This window comes from Carettochelys insculpta, chromosome 17 (genome assembly GCF_033958435.1).
Source record: "Carettochelys insculpta isolate YL-2023 chromosome 17, ASM3395843v1, whole genome shotgun sequence".
Classification (NCBI taxonomy): domain Eukaryota; kingdom Metazoa; phylum Chordata; order Testudines; family Carettochelyidae; genus Carettochelys; species Carettochelys insculpta.
In genome coordinates this window covers 13,066,057-13,085,651 of record NC_134153.1, presented here as the reverse complement: position 1 = coordinate 13,085,651, position 19,595 = coordinate 13,066,057, and the positions used below count along the sequence as shown (strand labels likewise).

General features: G+C 43.2%; 1 protein-coding gene across 1 annotated transcript in view; it reads right to left on the bottom strand.

Moving 5' to 3' along the window:
* The window catches only part of LOC142022386 (piezo-type mechanosensitive ion channel component 2-like), a 76,251-nt gene that overhangs the window by 5,571 nt on the left and 51,085 nt on the right, over window positions 1-19,595 (bottom strand). The window contains exons 32-44 of the mRNA XM_075012159.1: window positions 19,001-19,149; window positions 16,750-16,971; window positions 15,219-15,477; window positions 14,329-14,517; window positions 13,531-13,726; window positions 12,964-13,093; window positions 12,622-12,769; window positions 9,929-10,143; window positions 8,336-8,494; window positions 6,069-6,216; window positions 3,137-3,325; window positions 2,455-2,547; window positions 948-1,117 (exon numbers count right to left, since the gene is read on the bottom strand). Of these exons, the coding sequence (XP_074868260.1) occupies window positions 948-1,117; window positions 2,455-2,547; window positions 3,137-3,325; window positions 6,069-6,216; window positions 8,336-8,494; window positions 9,929-10,143; window positions 12,622-12,769; window positions 12,964-13,093; window positions 13,531-13,726; window positions 14,329-14,517; window positions 15,219-15,477; window positions 16,750-16,971; window positions 19,001-19,149 (2,267 nt within the window). The remainder of the gene's footprint in view (window positions 1-947; window positions 1,118-2,454; window positions 2,548-3,136; window positions 3,326-6,068; window positions 6,217-8,335; window positions 8,495-9,928; window positions 10,144-12,621; window positions 12,770-12,963; window positions 13,094-13,530; window positions 13,727-14,328; window positions 14,518-15,218; window positions 15,478-16,749; window positions 16,972-19,000; window positions 19,150-19,595) is intronic.

Below are 19,595 nucleotides of genomic sequence, written 5' to 3'. Positions count from 1 at the left end.
CAGGGAGGTACAGAACACAAATTCAGTGCAAGGCAAGAGTTACTGGGGAGTATACTTCTGCCTGCTGTGGACCCTGCACACTTGCTGTGGTGGCATACAAGCACTGCAGAAGTTGCTTCACAGGTGGGGAAAGAATTCCCCTGGTGCAGGCACTGTCTAAGACAGCTGTGGGATATCTGATGAGGGCCTCTTGCAAGCCCTATGGAGGGGGACATGTTGGAGATGAAGCTGCAATGCAGGGTGCTGCAGAGATCACAAAGGATAATTACACCAGTATCTCAATGGAGGTAGGTGCTGTGAGGCTCAAGTCATGAATGCTTATAATGAATGTTTATAATTGGCTTTGAGATCCCAGAGGGGAACCATTAATTAACTAATTGCATTGTTGTTATGTATATGTATTGTGATAGCTCCTGGGAGTCTGTCATGGACCAGGGCTCCTTTGTACTAGGTGCTGTACAAACACAGAGCGCACAGATGGTTTCTGCCCCAAAGAGCTCACACTCTGTATGAGGCGGGGGAGCACAAGAAACAATGCAACTGCACTGGTGAGGCAGGCAGTGAGCTCAGCATACCAGCAGGCTAACCACAGAGAAGTTTGAATTAATGAGTATAATGGCCATGTAATTAATTAACTGAGGTGGTTAAAACTGACTTGTAGCTCCTCTGAAAAGCAGTTGTAAAATAAATACAGAGCTTGAACTGCAGCTGGTGTCCCCTATAAACTGCGTATGTTAGTTCCAAATGCCACGCAGCAGATTAGCAGAGCACCCACAGCTAGGTCTTCTGTTTCTGTGGGTGGTGCACATTTGCAAATGCCTCAGTGCACATAAAATTTATTCCAAGCATGGACTGAAAAAAGCTGTATATGACTGGCAAATATTAGAGGGACACTGGCTGCATCCTTTTTAATCAAACTATTGTGTAAATCAAGATGCTGCATTTACCTGAGAATTGTCCAGTGAAAGTTGATGTAGACAGCAGTTGAGCTGGCGAGCTCATCCATCATGGCCTCTCGGCTGGCAGGACTGATGCTCCACAGCGAACTGGCATTACTCTTTATTTTAGCAACAATGATGTCCTCAGGGCTGTAGTTCACTAAGAACTGCATGGCAGACTTGAGAATGGGGAGAAGGGGTAAAGCATCAAGTCAGGAACCTGTTGGATTCTTGTTCAGGCCTCATCCATACAGCCTTTACAACAGGTAACCGACCCACTTAAAATGGCTTATACCAACAGTGGCCCAACTGCAGACCTCTAGTCAGAAAGTTCTGAGAGCAGGGCCAGGCGGTGTGAGAAACTGCTCAAAAGCCTAGTGCTGGGCCTGATCCTGCCTCACAGCCCAGGTCCTAGAGCTCCAGTGGGCTGAGAAATAGGGTCACAAAGGATCAGCTCCCACACAGCTGCTGCCAGGAAAGATTGGCCTAGTGGAGTAAAGCTTTGCCATCTCCCCTCACCCCCCGGCCCCTTCGCATCTCCCTTCTGCCTTGGTTGGGAAGCCAGGACATAGCAACAGCACAGGTATGTTGGCAGGGAGCTCTCTGGAATTTATAGTTGAATTATGGCTCCTTTGCACTTCATCAGTGGTGCAGGAAGGGTATAATTGGGTTAACAGAAGCAGGGATGTCTACTAGAGTAGGGTTAGAAAACAGTTTAACGTACAGTCAGATTTAAACCAGTTGTTACAGGATGAGGTGGCACTGCCTGGTTCTTGGTGAACAAGGGCTTAATATTAGCTCAACATTCCCTCCCCCGCTTGTACTACTGCTGAGGGGAAGGACTAGAAATTAGCTGTTTAAGGCAGTGACTAGGAAAGGAATTCATCTGGGGACCACCGGGCTCTACATGGGAAATATTTGGTGACTTTGGTTTTTTGCTTTGACTTTGAGGGTACATCTACACTACCAGAAGATTGCCGTGATGGCTGATCTTTTGGGGTTCGATTTAGCACATGTAGTGAGGCTAAATCAAACCATCAGAGCTGCACTGTGGACCCTGGTACTCCTCACTGTCACGAGGAATAAGGGAAGTTGACAGGAGAGTTTCTCCTGTTGACCTCCCACTGTGGGGACAGCAGGAAAAATTGATTTCCAATACGTCGACTCTGGCTATGCAATCCCCACAGCTGGAGTTGCATCTTTTAAATCGATTTTTTTCACCATGGTGTAGACCTGCCCTAAATTTCCAACATTCCCCATTGAGGAAAAACAGTTGCTCATGGCACCATTGTTTTGTTTCTGCTGAGTCACTCCACCAGCATGTGCCACGACTTTCAAGCACTGCTGAAATCCCTCTGTAAACAAGACTTGGGCTATCACTGCAGTATCATGAAGGGCTCACCCCAGGAAAGGGAAGACACCCCCACAAGGCCTCTCACTGAGCAGCACTACCACTGAAGGATGACAGGAGGGAACCTGGAGTCTGTATTAAATGAGACACTTGAGTGACACTTACCGGGTGAAGGGCATATCGATTAGCCAGATCATTATAAGCTGCTGGAGAGAATGGGATCAGATTCCGCTGCTGAGCACTCATGGTGAATAATGACTAGGCAAGAGAAAGAGGGGGAATCACAGATATGGGATTCTGAGTGCAGCCTGGGGCCCCTGTGCTTCCAGGGAAGACTATATCAATGCAGAGAAAATCTATACAGCAGGGTCAACAGCTACCATGGGCTCAGGGGAAGGTTGGAGGGGCCCCAGATCCCCACCTGCAGAGGGGGCGGGAACCAGGGCAGAAGAGGAAGAGCTGCAGCACGGCACTGATGTGACATTTCAAAGGGGCCCACTGCCACCACCACTACTTCAGCTGCAGACGCAGCCAGAACTCTAGGCCCCTTTGAAAGGCTGGGCCCAAGGCAACTGCCCCCTTTGCCCCCGGCAGCTGGCCTGAAGCTATACCATTGGTATGAAGCCAAACAGAATTTGCCACCTTCCTGTTTCTTTTGCTTCCCCTGCCATTTGACACAAGCCACTGAACACCTTTCAGAGGGCAGCTGCCTTCAATGACTCTTACCATGGGCCATGTGCACACTGGTGACTGATAAGGTAAAAAGATTCTGACCCTAATGTAAATCCACTTAGCCTGTGTACCTGTGTTAGTATCCCTCGCACGCCTGTAAGAACAGAACCCTTACCTCATAACCACTAATGGTAATTTTGACTGAAACATCCAGTGGCTGATTGGTGACTCCTGCCACGGATTTCACCAGTGACATGAGGAGCAGTGGGAACCACACGATGCAGACTAATATAAAGATAATGAAGCCCCCTATTCCATATTTCACAATCATTTTCTTCTTCTGGCCAGGGGGCTGAGGGTATTTCTGCAAAGAATAAAAATGGAGTATGCTGCAATTGTACAGGATGCATCTCCCTGGTCCAATATGGTTGGGATCTGACCAGTCCCAAACAAGAGAATGTGCTGGACCAGGGCAGTTCCTTGCATAGGCCCCCAAACTGCCACCATGCCCCCATACACTGGAGAGTGCTCATCTTGCCCACCTGCTGCTGGGACCTACCCCATCCTCCCATATGGGGGCTTTTGGCCATGCTGCCCCTCATGGGGCTGCTGGGGATGCTGACTCCAGCACTGCATGGCAGACTGCTGTGGGGTGCCAGGGGAGTGCTGGCTTCAGTTCCATGTGGCTGCCCCCCATGAGGATGCTGGGGTCACCAGCTCCAGTTCCTTAAGACTGCTGGAGGATGCAGGCTCCAGCTTGCCCGTCTGTCCAGACTCTTTAGTCTGGGAATATCCCTGGTCCTGCCTAATGAGGTATGTTGCCAGACCAGAAAGTGCCAGTTTTAGGAGATGCAACCTGTAGCTTCATTGCAGGGGAGATCAGGGCTAGAAGAAACTTGATGAGTACTTTGAGGCTCTGAAACAGTCAGAACATTTGGGAAGTAACCTTACTGTTTTGCATGTGCAGTGAGTGACAGATAACTCAAGCAATGCACTAAATGTGCACAAGGCAAAGGACATGTGTAGATTGTCTGGAAACCAAACATCATATATGCCATCATGTGCCAACAATGCCCAGATCCTTTATATATTGGACAGACTACTAACTCCCTTAGACAAAGGGTTAATGGACACAAAACAGACATCAAAACATTCCAGATCCACAAACCAGTTAGTCAACATTTTAATGGAATGGGGCATTCTATAAATGACCTAAAGGTATGTGTGTTACTGGAAAAAAACTTTCGCACCGCTCTTCAAAGAGAAACAGCTGAGCTGGCTTTTATATTCAAATTCGGCACATTAACACGTGGTTTAAACAGGGATGGGAACTTTCTGAGTCACTATAGGGGCTCGTCTGCATACTTGGCTTAATCTAATTGTTGACCTTCCCCCCGCACCCCTCCACTCTCTGATTTGCTCACCTTGATCATTTTTTTTTCTGATTTGTCCTCCTTGATTACTGTTTTTGGTTCTCTGTGCCTTAAATATTGAGTCTGTTCTGGTCTGGCTATGGTCTGAAGAACTGGGTCTGTCCCACGAAAGCTCACCTAATGAACTATTTTGCTAGTCTTTAAAGTGCTACTTGACTGCTTTTTGTTTTGATAGCCTGAAGAGTGTTATTCCAGTTATAACTTTGCTTTTAATGAACTATTTGAAAAGTTGTCCAGTTTTTAAAGACACCCATAAGTTGAAAGTGTCCATTATTTTGTTTGTGAGGATTGAGGTTATAATGCACTGCAGACACTTTCAGTAGAAATTATAGCGGAATGTAATACATGTCATGTTATGCATAATCAGCATGACGTTCTTAGATCAGCCCACTGGTCCCTTTCAGGAGTGCAATAGAACAGCTCTTTGAAAGGAAACTGCAATAGTGAAATAATAGACTGGAATAAGAGTGTATAAAGGCTGACAGGGCTAGGGAAAAGGGCCAGGAGCCTAATATCTTGGTAGTAACTAGATGTTCTTGATCTCCTTCCACTGAATGGTTGCTGCTCGCCACTGAAAGCAGCAGCAGCTGAAGGCAGACCATAGCATTTGGATGTCAAGGAGTTGGAGTGGACAAATCTGAGATAGAGCTTTGGTTACAATTTGATTCCAAAACAACTGGTGGAAGCCCCATTACTCAGAGGAGCTAAAATTAGACTGGACAAAATTCTACAAAATGTCCTTTAGGGAACAGTCTTGCAGGGGTCAGAGGAATGAACATGACCACATAATAGTTCTTTTGCAGCTCCAACTTCTGTGACTTTAATAGATTCCCTCAATTATAAATAAGGAAGAATTGTCTGTGGATGGATACCTCTTTAAGGAACAGTCTTTTTAGCTGTGGGGAAGGATTTATTCCCTTCATTTTAGGGGATAGGGTGAAATCCTGGCTCCATTGAACTCAACAGGAGCTTTAATACTTCGGTGGAGCTAGGGTGCCACCCAGAGATTGTTCTTTGAGTGCAAGAGTAGCTTTTGATAACATAGAAGATCCTGTAAATGGGCTCAGACCAACATTGGAACTGAAGTGGTACTGGACTATGATGTACTGCTAAGCAAAGCCAAACTCCCATCTCTAGTGTCTACGGGACCATTTGTCTTTAGTCAGGCTCACCAACAGGGAGGTCTTTGAACTGCCACAGCAGTGCAGCTCTGCCACTCCACGAGGCTGTGAGGAAGGTGGGGAGGGGGACCAGCACTGTGGTCTGGGTGACACTAAGGGCTGACTGTCCTGAACTGCACCCTTTCTGGGGGGCGCAGAGCCAGGACCCCCTCCTACCTTGCCCTGACACGTGTGATTCCTGTTGGCCTCATTGCCTTTATTCAGGTGATCTAGAAGACCCCAACAGAATCCCCACTCTAAGTAAAGTACATCTAGGCACAAGACATTGCTGAGTATATACTTTCTGCTGCCACAGGCTCCTCCTTTTGTTTGCAGCATTGCAGTTCACAGTGAACAAGGGAAAGTTCTGCTCGAATGTGAATCTCTCCATCTTCCCAAGGCCAGTTTCACTCTGAAAGATGCACTGTTCTCCCCCCAAAAGCCTAAACTGGCCTCCGAAATGTTTGTGTTGGAGAATTTCATCAGAAGAGATCATACAACTGGAATCACTCACCTTCTCAGACTCTCTCAGGCATTTCATAATGAAAATATTTGCATACAAATCCTCCACACAAATCCAGCTGGACAGACTCAGGGTGGTATCAGTCCAAACCCAGTCCATGACAGCTCTCAGCTCTGTAAGGAAAGGCACCATGCGAAACCTACCAATTGAAGGAAGAAAGAATGAGATTAACCTTTTAGATTGACCTCTTCATTAAATAACATCCTGGAGTCTTAACAGATAATTTTCAGGCATTTATTGTCATCTTTTTTCCTGGTATAATCATCCTTAATTTGGGGGGTAACTTTTCTTTTATCAGCTCCTGAAAAACAGTTTATAGTATGTAGGTGTATTATGGGGTGCGCAAGGATTTCAGAAATTACAGAAACCTCCTTGCTTCAGGAACCACTTGCTAACTGCTATGGGTAGGAAGAAACTTCTCCAATGGACAAATTATCCCACAATTTTCCATTATGGGAAGGCTGAGCATCTGATACCCTGTCAGAAGCAGGGTAACTGGACTGGATGGATCATTCATCTGATCCTATCTGGCAGTTCCTATAAACCTACTCATCCACCAAGGGATGATTCAAAGTTGGTAGATCATCTTTTTGGGCCAAATTTCCAAAGGGGGTTTCATTTGACCTCCTAAGGTATGTCTACACAGCAAAGTTATTTCAAAATAACTTTGGGAGCATCTACACAACTCAAATGATATTTTGAAATTATTTTGAAATAGCGGGCAGCTTATTTCGAATTTGGTAAACCTCACTTTACAAGGAATAGCGCCTATTCAGAAATAGGTATTTTGGAATATGGGCTTTGTAGACAGGGAATGGGGGCTATTTCGAAATAAGCTATTCGGGAATAGTTTATTCCAAAATAATTCTGCTGTGTAGACATAGTATTTTAGTGCTTCCAGGGGTTCTGATCTGAAATAGTCTCTATTGTGTATAGAAACACTATTGTGGAATAAATTATGCTTATTCTGGGGCTTTCCTGTAGTGTAGACACATTATTTTGGAATAATAACCCCGGAATAAGCTATGCCAGAGTAACTTTGCCATGTAGACATATCCCTATCGCTCCTGCATGGACACCTGTGTGCACTCTTTTTGAGTGTCAGCACGTGTGTTCAAAAGACCACTGAAGAATGGGGTTTCTTTGTGCTAGATGCTATCCAGTGTAGTCTTTGCCCCAAACTGATAGATTCTCTTATTTGCAGATGTCAGATATGGAATTTATTCGTGGAATATCCATTGGTTCTGGGTGTGTGCAGGCGTGTGCATGCAAAGCCTATCCCCTTGTGCACAAATCATTGTTTTTATTCCCTGAGTTGAAGGGTAACAGCACTCAAAACTGCATTGCGGTGTTTGTTCATGGCCTGCTGGAGACCATTTCTTGAAAACTAAGCCCCAGGTATGCAGGAGAGAAATTTCTCCCTTAAAATTCCTTTCCAAGCCTCTTTCTATATGCACAACCCACAGATTTTGCCATGCAATGTTAGCCCATATGGGAAAAGGAATTTTTCCATAGTGTTTTTAGGTTAATAATATGTAACTCAGCATATATTTAAAAATGAGTTGAGTACACAAAATCCACCCCAACTATCACCAAACTGGCCAATGGCTTTTTAATATCTCTGCCACAAGACTGTGTATCAACATATTTCCTTTCTGGATGCATTCCAGTGGCAATTTCAGGCATGGAATATATTTAGTCTCTATTTGCTTAGTCTGTTTAACTTTGAGCTAGTGTCTTTGGCTCATCTCACAACCATACTATTTTAGGATGATTTATACAATATTTACATTGAATTCTGCTAATATTTCCTTGCCTCTTGATCCTGGATTACAGTATATGCATTTCAAAGACCTGTACTGGAGGAATAGGTAGCTATTCCAGGCAATCAAAGAGGCTCTAGCTAAGGGGAGACTGCCAGGAACTGAGATGATTTGTCTGAAAAGCTTATTGAGCAGTTATGTGGAAAAGTAGCAGTCAGGTTGGGGAAAAAGTGCAGCTACAGCAACAAGAAATGTGGGTTGTATTCAAGAGTAAAATTATGGCATTTAGACCCTGCTGTCCTTTCCTCTAAAGTGCAAATTTAGGGCTTGAGCCTAATTTCTGATATATTTCCCATAAATCACACCAACAAGAAAAAGAACAGTCCATATTCATAGAGCTAAATGTTGGTCCAGCTGAAACTGAGGATTGTACCATTGGCTTTAAACAGTTTTTTAGCCTCTGTTATGAAAGCTGAGCAACCTCTCCCTGCTTACCCTTGGAACAGGAATAGGTTTACAAAATTGTAACTCTTTGTCAGAAAGTTGCCCAGGACCCGATTTGGATAGCCGCATTTGATTTGATATGCTGACAGGCCAAAATAAACACATTTGACCAAGTACCAAAGCTGAGCCACATGGTTTCGGTTAAATCTCCTGTAAATGAACAGAACAAAGATTTAATTACACTATTTTTGTCACCAAAGTATTTTAATTGTTTTAATGTGACAGTTCCTCAACTGCTAACTTGATTTTTCATGTTAATATCACCTCCTCAGACTGGGCTGGCACCTAATGAAAAAGAGATGAAAAGCAAGTGACCATATGTCATCCCTTGAGCCCCTGGGTCCTATTAAATGGAGCTTCTTTTCCCTGCAGCTAGAAAAATAAATGCCCATCCACAAATGGAGGATGCTGACCAATAGTGAGCAGCTTCAAAATGGAGTACGTATGTCTAAAATTGGGGAAGTATTTCAGCCAGGATTTTTTTCTTCGTAAGCCTGAGATCTCATTTTCAGAGAGTCAGGAACAGAGTTTCCATAACTGAGGTTGCGTGTGAACCACAATCCTTGCTCAAATACACTAGGCATGCAATGCAGTATGCCCTTTGTGTGTGTGTGTGTGTGTGTATGATATATATATATATAGAGAGAGAGGCTGATAACCTCGCCCAGTCCACAGGCAAACTGGAGGGGGGCAGTACCATGCCCCCAGAAGGGGTGGGGTCTCTCACAGAAGGGTCTTGGCTGAGATTAGCTTCCCCCAGGCAACCTCAGGACCACCCAGAGGCTGTGTCTACACGTGCCCCAAACTTCGAAATGGCCATGCAAATGGCCATTTCGAAGTTTACTAATGAAGCGCTGAAATGCATATTCAGCGCTTCATTAGCATGCGGGCGGCAGCCGCGCTTCGAAATTGACGCTCCTTGCCGCCGCGCGGCGCATCCAGACGGGGCTCCTTTTCGAAAGGATGCTGCCTACTTCGAAGTCCCCTTATTCCCATGAGCTCATGGGAATAAGGGGACTTCGAAGTAGGCGGGGCCCTTTCGAAAAGGAGCCCCATCTGGACGCGCCGCGCGGCGGCAAGGAGCATCAATTTCGAAGCGCGGCTGCCGCCCGCATGCTAATGAAGCGCTGAATATGCATTTCAGCGCTTCATTAGTAAACTTCGAAATGGCCATTTGCATGGCCATTTCGAAGTTTGGGGCATGTGTAGACGTAGCCAGAGTGCACTATGCCTACCCGAGGCATTCCTGAGCGCTGCCCAGAGCACATGGCGCAGGGCCCCAACCGCAACTTAAATGCCCTGGGGCTCCAGTCACTGCTACACTGGTTGCTCCCTTCCCCCACCTCAGCGGGCTTGCACACATACTGCACCCTCCGCTGTTGGCTTTGCCCAAAGCATGCCGCACTTTCTGTGTGAAGACTGGCAAGAAATTAAGTTCTCCACCTATCCATTTCAAAACACATCTATCCCAGCATAAGTGCCAAGAGCACAAATTAAATTGCCATGGAAAGCTTGCAGAAATGTCAAGCTTCAAAGCCACCATGGTGCCTCTCGATTTTCATGTGATGCTGGCTACAGTTGTACCTTTCCGTAACACCTGGCAAGATGAAGAACATCCAGAAGTGAATGCCAAAGACAAGGACGACCTGGAATACACACTTCCCAAACATGGTCTTCCTCAGGTAAATGGCCCGGTCCACTATCATGGTGCCAAACTGAATCAAGAGCATCACCAAGAAGGCTTCAGGGACCTGGTCTTCTGATAGGGACTCAGTTATGTCAGCAGCTGCTGAGTGTTTCTGAAATTAATCAACACAAACAAGGGTAAAATCTAGTTACAAAGCAAAACCACACACATTTTATCCAATGATTTTATGTAACCCATAAGGTAGTGAGAAACTCCAGACTGTTACTTGTGTGATCAGTCTATTCAAACAAGAATTTACCCTCAGTGCAAGGGGACTTACTGCTATAAGGAAGTGCTGCATTTGCTGTGAAGGTTGAAAAGGCAAGACTCTAATCTCTCTTCTCCTCAGGTAAATGCTTCTCTGCAGACACTAAGTAGAAGCATCTTAAATAAAAATTTTGAGGAGCAGAGGGACTTCAAAGTAGCCCGGGCACTTCGAATTACCAGTGGGTTAGCCATGCTACACGCAAGCCGGCAGTTCAAAGTTTAACACTTTGACGTTGGTGCAGGGGAGAATTAGCTTAATGAAGTGATGCAGATGCAGAACAGCACTTCATTAGTAATCTGCCGACACCCTACTTACCATGCTCCCTTCAAAACTGGGAGCCAGTGTAGACACAGCCACAATGTTTTTAAAGGGGGTTACTTTATAAAAAAAAAAAAAAAAAGTTGAGAAGTGCTGTTATAGAGCGATGGGCATCCAGAGCCAGGTCCACTTTTTGCAGCCTGAACCTCCCAATATCAAACATCCTGTGTTTTGGAAATATTCAGATTACAAATCCCTCATCTTGGGAGGGTTCAGATCTGGAGTTTTAACTGGACCCATTTTAAAAATATCAGGGCTTTAGATCTGTGGTTTGGATTCATCTCCATTGCTAGCTTTCTCTTGTTCCTCCCTAAGTTTTTATTTTGTATGAAACCAAGCTTTGAGAGGTCTTGAGAGACTTGTCTGTTGTTATTACTGCTCATTCCCCCACTTGGAAGCAGAGCCACATTCTCTGAGATGTAACAACAACATCGAGATGCGGAAAGCACAAGGAAGTGCTAAGACAGCCCAGCACAGCATGCAAGCAGCAATGCTGAGAGCATAATCAGCACAGAGTTGACTGTGTTGTGCTTCTGTTCCAGAAGCCTGCCTCGCACTACTGCTTTGCTATCAGTTTGGTCTGCAAATGAAACATGCTCCAACCTCTGTGCCCACAGACCCTCTCCAGAAAGACACTGAGCATCTCTCATGAGGAACTGACCACTTTCAGCTCCCATTTATGGCTCTGGTATTATTCCCATTGCAAGAGGTGTTCAGTACCTCACAGGACCTAGGTGAACCTCCCTTTCTTTTGACTAGTTTTTCCATCTCTAATCTCTGCATGGAGGTGACCTACTCTCAGTCTAGCGCCAGCTTCTGTAAAACAAATAAAGCACTGGCAGGCTATGTCTACGCTACAGCAATCTGTCAACAGAAGTTACTATCTGAAGAGATCTTCTGGCAAAGCTTCTATTGACAGATCACATTCACACACACAAACAGATCTAAAGAGTAATCTACTCTGTTGACAGAGAGCAGCCAGACTGCCTGGCCACTCTCTCGACAGACCAGCCAACTGGAAGCTCAGTAAACAGGGCTGTCCGGTGAATTGGAAGCCCTGGCTATTGACAGAGTCCCCTGGAGCATCTACAGGCATTTTTGTTGACAGAAACTGTCGACAAAGGGATTATTCATCATTGCGGAGAGGCAGATCACTGTCAGCAGAAGTGCCGAGTTTTATCGACAGACTCTTGATAAAATGCATTTTGTGCATAAATGTTCTGCAAGTTTTGTCGACAAAACCCTCTAGTGTAGAGGTAGCATCAGGTACCAGGATGGGAGATGGAGCAAAGACAGAGTTGGTGAAAAAACAAAGTGAAACATTTGCTTTCTTTGGGAAACAATAGTACTCTCTCCGTATTGTCTGTGGTTGGCCCTTTTCCTTCTCCATTGTCATCACTATGTTATCTGTATCTGTTAGCCTGTCTTTTGTAGTTGGTTCCTTTTCTAGTCTATGGAGACTGCTTACACAAGGGAATTTAAGGTTGAATCAAAAACAGACAAAAAAGTGAATCCCCAATCAGAGGTGGGAAAAGTACCCAAAAAGCTATGTGAGGAAAAGTGCCTCTGCTTTCACTGCTGGATACTTGAGCACAATCAAGATATGATGTGTGTGTGTGTGCATGTGTACTTTTACTTCAGTAGTTTTCCAGAGGGACATTGGTGACTTGTACTTACGTACATTTCCCAAAAGCAGCTGTACTTTTACTGAACTGACTTTTTGGGTACTTTTACCACCTCTGTCTGTAATTCAGGGGAAAAGTCCCTCATATACCTGTTGGTAGCCCACAGAGAGGCGTCAACTCTAGCAAATTCAAAGCATGTTCTTTATGTATGCACACAGGTCCCTGCAGTTCCTCCTGGCTCCCAGACATTAACTAAGCCCATGCCACCCCGCCTCCCCCTAAATCATGGGAGTGATTGCTGACTTTATACTACAGTCCCCAACTTAATCATCAAACTTTTCCTTTGCAATCTGTATAAGGAAACTGCATTTGTGCTTACACCAAAAGCCCAGTATCCAAAGATGACAATTATAAAATTGATCACATCAACCAGGAACATCAGAGCATAGACGTCACAAACGGGGCTGTACTCCGGGTGAATTATGTCATAGAAGAACTGTCGGATAGGTCGATAGATTTGAAGGCCACTAGGGGAAAAAACAAGTATAAACTGGTTCAAGAGAAACTGTAACAATGCATCTTCATAATGATCAGCTGAATGTTTCTAGGGCACGTCTTCTGTAGAAGACCCATAAAAACTGGAATTATCATAACTCTGTTGAACTGAAGTACAACAATGTCTCATTTTCATAAGATACATTACAAATAATACCCGAATTACATTTTAATCACCAGCTTCTTTGCTTTTAATATGTGTTGTTTCATCTTCTGCTTAAGAAGCTTCTTCTTGCTGATGGGACTCTTTCTAAAAAGCTTCCACTTCTTCCTGGCTTCCTTCTTCTGAGTCTTGCCTAACAAAGGAAGACAAACCACAGTTCTCTCTGGATCTGTTCTTTTCTTAACAGCCATGTCCTAATTTTGTCACAAAGGTTTGCAATTCTGTTTATCCTGTGGTGTTATGATAAGGCACACTAATTCAGCCATGAGGGTCATCCTACAAGAAATCATTGCTTGGAGAATGTCCTATATATAGGTTCTTTGGCAGCAAGTACACCAAGTTATAACAATAATTAGTATCTATATGCCACACTCGGGGCACATAAAAAAAACGTAATACTACAGCACAGATAGGTATAGAGACTACAACCATCTAAGGCCCAACCTTTCCATTTTCAGAAAAAGGAAATGAAACAACTGAAAAATTGGCCCTTCCAGAATTTTCTCCATCTTAATTTTAAATTGAAAGCCCTGTTAGTGTCGAAAACTGGCTCATTGTGCCCCTTAGTACCTCTGTTCATGGCAGCTGTTTTCTTTCCTCTGAAGACACTCTGTGAGGAATTGTGATGTCTGAAAAGATGCCAGGAACCTGATGCAGGCTCATCTTCCTGCAGGCCATCTCTGAACTCCTTCTTTTGCCTCCTAGAAAATCTCTTGCTCTTGGAATCAGTCGCATTGACCCCTTGGGAATTCCATAATCCATGGCACTAATGAGAACATTGAAAGAATAATGAATACAGTTTGACACACTGTATCCTTAACAAAGCATCTTTACCTTCCATCAACCATGACTCATTATGCAGATGGAGGCACAGGCAGACACAGAATGAGAAAGAGGATGAGTTTACACTTGAGAGGAAAGGATAGTTTCAGAGTGAGTAGGGAATAGGCTCAAGTCTCCAGATTTGGATCCACACATCACAGCCTCTAAAATCTAGGGGCAAAGCTCTTATTAACTTCAGCCTGGCTAGAATTTCTCCCCAAAGACTCTAAGCTACCATAGTAGCATGTGAATATCTCATATTAAAGCAAATGGTGTTTATTTCCCAAGATAGAAGAATTAGGCCTCTAAGTGTTCAAATATGGGATTTTGTTCAGCCCCTAGGAGTTGGAGGCCAAATGTTAAATTTAAATCCAAACCTGAGTTTGGAGTCTGAGTCTCTGTCTTCAAAGGAAGGGAAGAGTTTTGAATTTATAACAGAAATGAAGATGGGGCAAGTTTATTAAAAATTTAGCTTTTCTCTGCAAACATTCAGCAGAGCTCCAAGAAGTGAACCATCTTTTCTCCTTCTCTTAAAGAACAACATACCTTCAAGATAGACCTGTGAAAGAACAAAGCCAGCAGCTGCACAAGATCAAAATGCACATAGCCATTCTTTTTCTCAATCCCAATAATGTTTGGCAGAACAAACGGCTCTTCTGCATTGACTCCGCAGTATAACTTAGTGGTCCAGGGAAAGAATCCAAACTGAGCAAAGTATTTGACAACTACAGTTACCTAGAGAGGAAAAAATACAAAATTAATTGGAAGACATGGCCTGGTCTTGCCTTAAGGCAACAGCTTACCTTAAATGTTTTCACAAGAGTCTGTAGAACTTCCAAATACAGAGAACAACTCCAACCAGAATTCTTGCTGGGTTCAGGTTCTAGAGAACTGGCCTTGGTTCTACTGAGCTGACCATGGAGTTTTATCATGTATAGATGTTCTCTAAATTATTATTTTTGGCTTTATCTTCAGTAAATTACCTGCAGTTCATGAACTATCCTCAGACCTACCAGTGTCCTTTATTGCACTTTAATGTAAAGAAAAATAGTATAGGTTGAACCTCTCTTGTCCTGCATCCTGGGGACCTGACTGGTGCTGGATGAAAGAATTTGCCAGACCACAGGAGGTCATTATATTCTACCATATTACCAACACTTCTGCTGCTTACTGGGCTCTTAGAAGACATTTAGAGATAAACTACAGCTAAATAACAGCACAAAACACTGAGATCCAGGACTGGTGTCTGTAAACAAACTTATGGGAATATGGGAAACTTGGCCACACCCATGGTAAGTGGTCATCTGGCTAACTAAAATCATTTAGGATTACGGATGTTGCCAGATGAGAGTTCTGGAGTAGAGAGTTTCAACCTGTACTTGTTTGCAGAGAGACATTTATGTCTCCAGTAAGGTAATTTTCTGGCAATTGCATACCTCTGTATAAATAATAGCCAGCATCCAAAAGAATTTAGTAGGCCTTGGAATGGATAACATGGCCCACAGAAATATAAGGATAGGCAGAACCAAAGTGAGGATTGAAGCAGAAACCATGTGGTTGAGAATGATCACAAAATAACAGAGGATTTCTGACTTGGACACCGTTGCGTTGTACAAAGCAAAGCCCAACTTCAGGGATCGAGGCAGATTCTGGTAAAACTTGTCTGACTGCTCCAGTTCATTGTCATGAAACATCCTAAACCACAGAACAAAAAATAGATTAGTTATATTTCTTCACAAAATAGATGCAAGGCTGCAAGTCATTATTTTAAAAGAGATTATGTATATATCAGACCCCATATATGGCATAATACAGTCTCTTCAGAACTGCGTGCCTAAAGCTGTGGTGTAGTAACAGAGAGGAAGCCGTGCTAGTCTATACACTATCAAAACAAAAAGCAGTCAAGTAGCACTTTAAAGACTAGCAAAATAGTTTATTAGCTGAGCTTTCATGGGGCAGACCCACTTCTTCAGACCATAGATTTTGCTAGTCTTTAAAGTGCTACTTGACTGCTTTTTCTTTTTAAAGCTGTGGTAGTTTGTCAACTAAATCTTCTCTGAGAATGGTCACTGATCTAACTCACATTCCCCATCCCTCATTCTGCAGAGTGGCTGCTCAGTGGACCCCACAAAATATGGGTGTGTTTGCACATTTATACCTCCAAATACAAAGCAGCTCCAGGGAAGTGCTGAGCGCCTTCATTTTTTTTGGCCTTAGCCCTAATTCACCAATTCAGCAGCATTGGTGCATGACAACCATAGTGCTCACATGAACACAAATACACATGCATGAGCACAGTCCTTTAAATATAGCCCTAATAGAGAGCTGCTCAGGAAGGCCTGGCAGGGGGGATGACAAACCAGCGAAAACCAACTGTAGTCACATTTTTTGAAATTTCTGACTTGTTTCCATCTCATCAGATTCAAATGGGGCCTGAAATGTTCTATGGGGTTCAGGGATTTTTTTTAATTTACAAGTTTTTAATTTTTTTTCATTTCCCCCCAATTACCATTTTCAATAAGTAACCATTTATGGAAAGCAAAAATATTTGAAAAAAAATTAAATAAAAAATTTCAGTTAAAAATCGTGAAAAAATTCCAAAAAGAGAGAGAATTTCAGCAACATTTTGTTGAAAGTTTCATTTAAAAAAAAAACATTTAGGAGAAAAACTTCTAATGTGAAAATTTTTGACTAATATGACCATAAAATAGCATTAATCTTATGGACGGAGAATATAATCCATAGTTCCATATCCCTTAGCTGGTGAAAACTGGCATATATTTACTATGCATACAGCTAAACTGACTGACACCAAAAAGTTTTAGTCTGATATCAAACACAACGTCCAATGTCACTTGTGCTAGTGAAGAGCTAGAAACAATTAAGTGATGTCATATTGGTTAAGTTACATCATCATTCCATTAATACATTGTGGATGCTGCTAGTTTAGCGATAGGTCTTTCTTGCCTGTTCAGAAGCAGCTCACTGGCAGTCATGATAACAGGAACTTCATTTAATGGCCTGTCTGCTTCTTCACTTCTTTCAGTTGACAGGGAAACAGCATCTTTGGTTTCACAGGAAGGAAGTAGAGTGGTTGCTTCTGGGGCAGATCCTTTAAAGCTGTCTTGATCTTCCACCTTCTCTCCTGCCTTTTCTCCATTAATTTGCTTAGCAACTTCCTCAGGTCTCCTAAATCCAAATAAGTTTTTAAAAATTACTGAAAGCACAAGCTAAGTGTCTTAACAGAAGGAGCTCACTCATTGTAAATTCAGAATCCAGCTAAGAATTCCAACATCTAAAGTTGCAGTGACAGTGATTAGAAAGGAGTCACAAGGAACTTAATGTTAGTCCATACAACCTGGTTCTTTTAATATTTTAAGTATTCAGCATATTCCATGTTGCATCAAGCTAGTTGCAGGCTAACTGGCCTTTGCAATCATTGCACGGACTGCATGCAAATTGAGCTTTCTGCATACTGCACATGGGTTACTCCAGCCTCATGCCAGCAAATTCTAGCTGCAGCTAACTGACCTGACTGTAGCCAGTACCTAGGACATATTATTTCATAAAATTATAGAACCATAGAAGTACTGAGCTGAAGGGATTTTGATAAATCACCAATTCCAGCCCCCAGCTCTGGGGCAGGATTAACTATGTAAACCTAGAACACCCCACCAGGTGGTTTTTCCAGCCTGTTGTAAAGAACTTTCAGTGATGGGGATTCCACAACCTCCCCTGGACGCCTATTTAACACTTTAACGACCATTAGAAACATTTTCCTAATATCCAATCTAAACTGACTTGCTGCAGATTAATCCCATTACTTCCTATCCCACCTTCAGTGGGCACAGAGAACAACTGATCACCATACTCATGCCTTAACATATTTGAAAACTGTTATCAGGTCCTTCCTTGCTCTCCTTTTCTCAACACCCTAAACATGCCCAGTTTTTTAAAACCATTCTTAATAGGCCAGATTTTCTAAAACTTTTATAATTTTTGTTGCTTTCCTATGGATTCTCTCCCGTTTGTCCTGATCTTTCTTAAAGTGTGGTACTCAGCTTGGGCCTCAGATAGAGACAAATATCTCCCATGTCTTTCATATGACATGGCTATTAAAACACACGCACACCCCAATGACATTAGCCCTTTTCTCAGCTGCATCATGCTGTTAACTCATTCAGTTATCCATTATCCTTTTTCAACAGTGTTGCCATCTAGCTAGCTATAACCCATTTTGTAGCTGTGCATTTGATTTTTTTTTCTTCCATCTGAAATCCTTTACTGAATTTCAGCTTGATGAATTCAGACCCATTTCCAATTTGTCAAGGACATTTGAATTCTAATCCTGTTGTCAATGTGCTTGCAAGCCGTCCCTACTTGGTGTCACCTACAGATTTAATAAACACACTCTCCACTCCATTAGCCCATGATATTGAATAGTGCCAGACCCAAAACTCATTCTTGTGGGATCCTATCAGGTAAACTCTCCCAATTTGACAGTGAACCATTGATAACTACTCCTATAGTACAATGTTTCAAACAGTCAGTACATGAACCTTATATTAATTGCATCCAGACCCAACAATCCCCTAGTTTACTTATGAGAATGTCATGTAGGACTTTGTCAAAAGCCTTACTGAAAACAAGAGATATCACATATACCTCTTCCCCAGCCTGTTACCTGTTACCTTGTCAAAAGAAGCAAATCTGAAAGTGAAGCAAGGCAAAGCTGCCATGCTGCACCCCACTTCCAATCAAACCATCAATTATCCCAGACTCGTGCTGAACCAGTTTCACACCATGACCCAAGGTCGGCCGCTTGAGTGCGAGGATGGCTTGGTGGTTAGAACACTAGCCGCCAGTTGAGGAAAGTTAGGTGTAAGTCCCTTCTCCACCACAGACTTCTTGTGTGAGCTGGAGCATGTGAGTTAGCCTCCCCTGCCTCAGTTTTGCAGCTGAAGAATGGGGGAAACAGCACCTTCTATGCAGTTGTGTAGATATAGACATTAAAAATTGTTAGCTGCTCAGTTGCTCTGACAGTTAGTGACAAATGAACAACTTAGACTTCTGGCAAGAAATCTGGCAAAGATTGCCTCGTTGCTCATCATTTTACTACAGGTTGGCACAGCCCTTATGAGAAGTTCTGATAATGATAACATGCCTACTGTCTATTCACCTGGATGCACTGCTTTCGTGTGGCAGTTGGGTTTCCCACCTGGGTATCTGCTGGCACTCTGATGTGTCATCACTCTGATCCTCCTGTGTGCTGTTCATTTGGTTTCTTCCACAAGGACTTGCTTGCACTTGCTGACTCATCTTCAGGTTATAATATTGGAGAATCGTGGCTGGAGAGGCTTCTTTTCCCTTAAAAAGTGAACACAAAATCAATCGATCAGAAAAATACTGCCATTGTTTCTGTCAGTCGAAGTGATTGTAATCCTGTCCTACTCGCCGAGACCTCCACAGTCCCATTGGGAATTCCCACTTTTGAAACAAGTGGATGGTGCTCATTTTACATCCTTATATCACACTAAACAAGAATTTTCTTTCCCTTGCTGTTAATGGCCTTCAAAATATAAGCATGACATCTCTTAGTCATCACTAAAAGTAGTCAGTAGAAACACGTGGTAATGGTAATTTAGATGGATCTCAAGAATATCTACAGTTATGGTAATTAATAATAGCTCAAATTTGGGAAGGAATATTAATTAGTTTTGTGACTTAAGCCAATCTCTGTTAGAGCCAACAGGTGAATGCTTTCTCCCTACATCAGTTTCATCTTCTGGCCACTGTCAGATAAGGGAAATTGG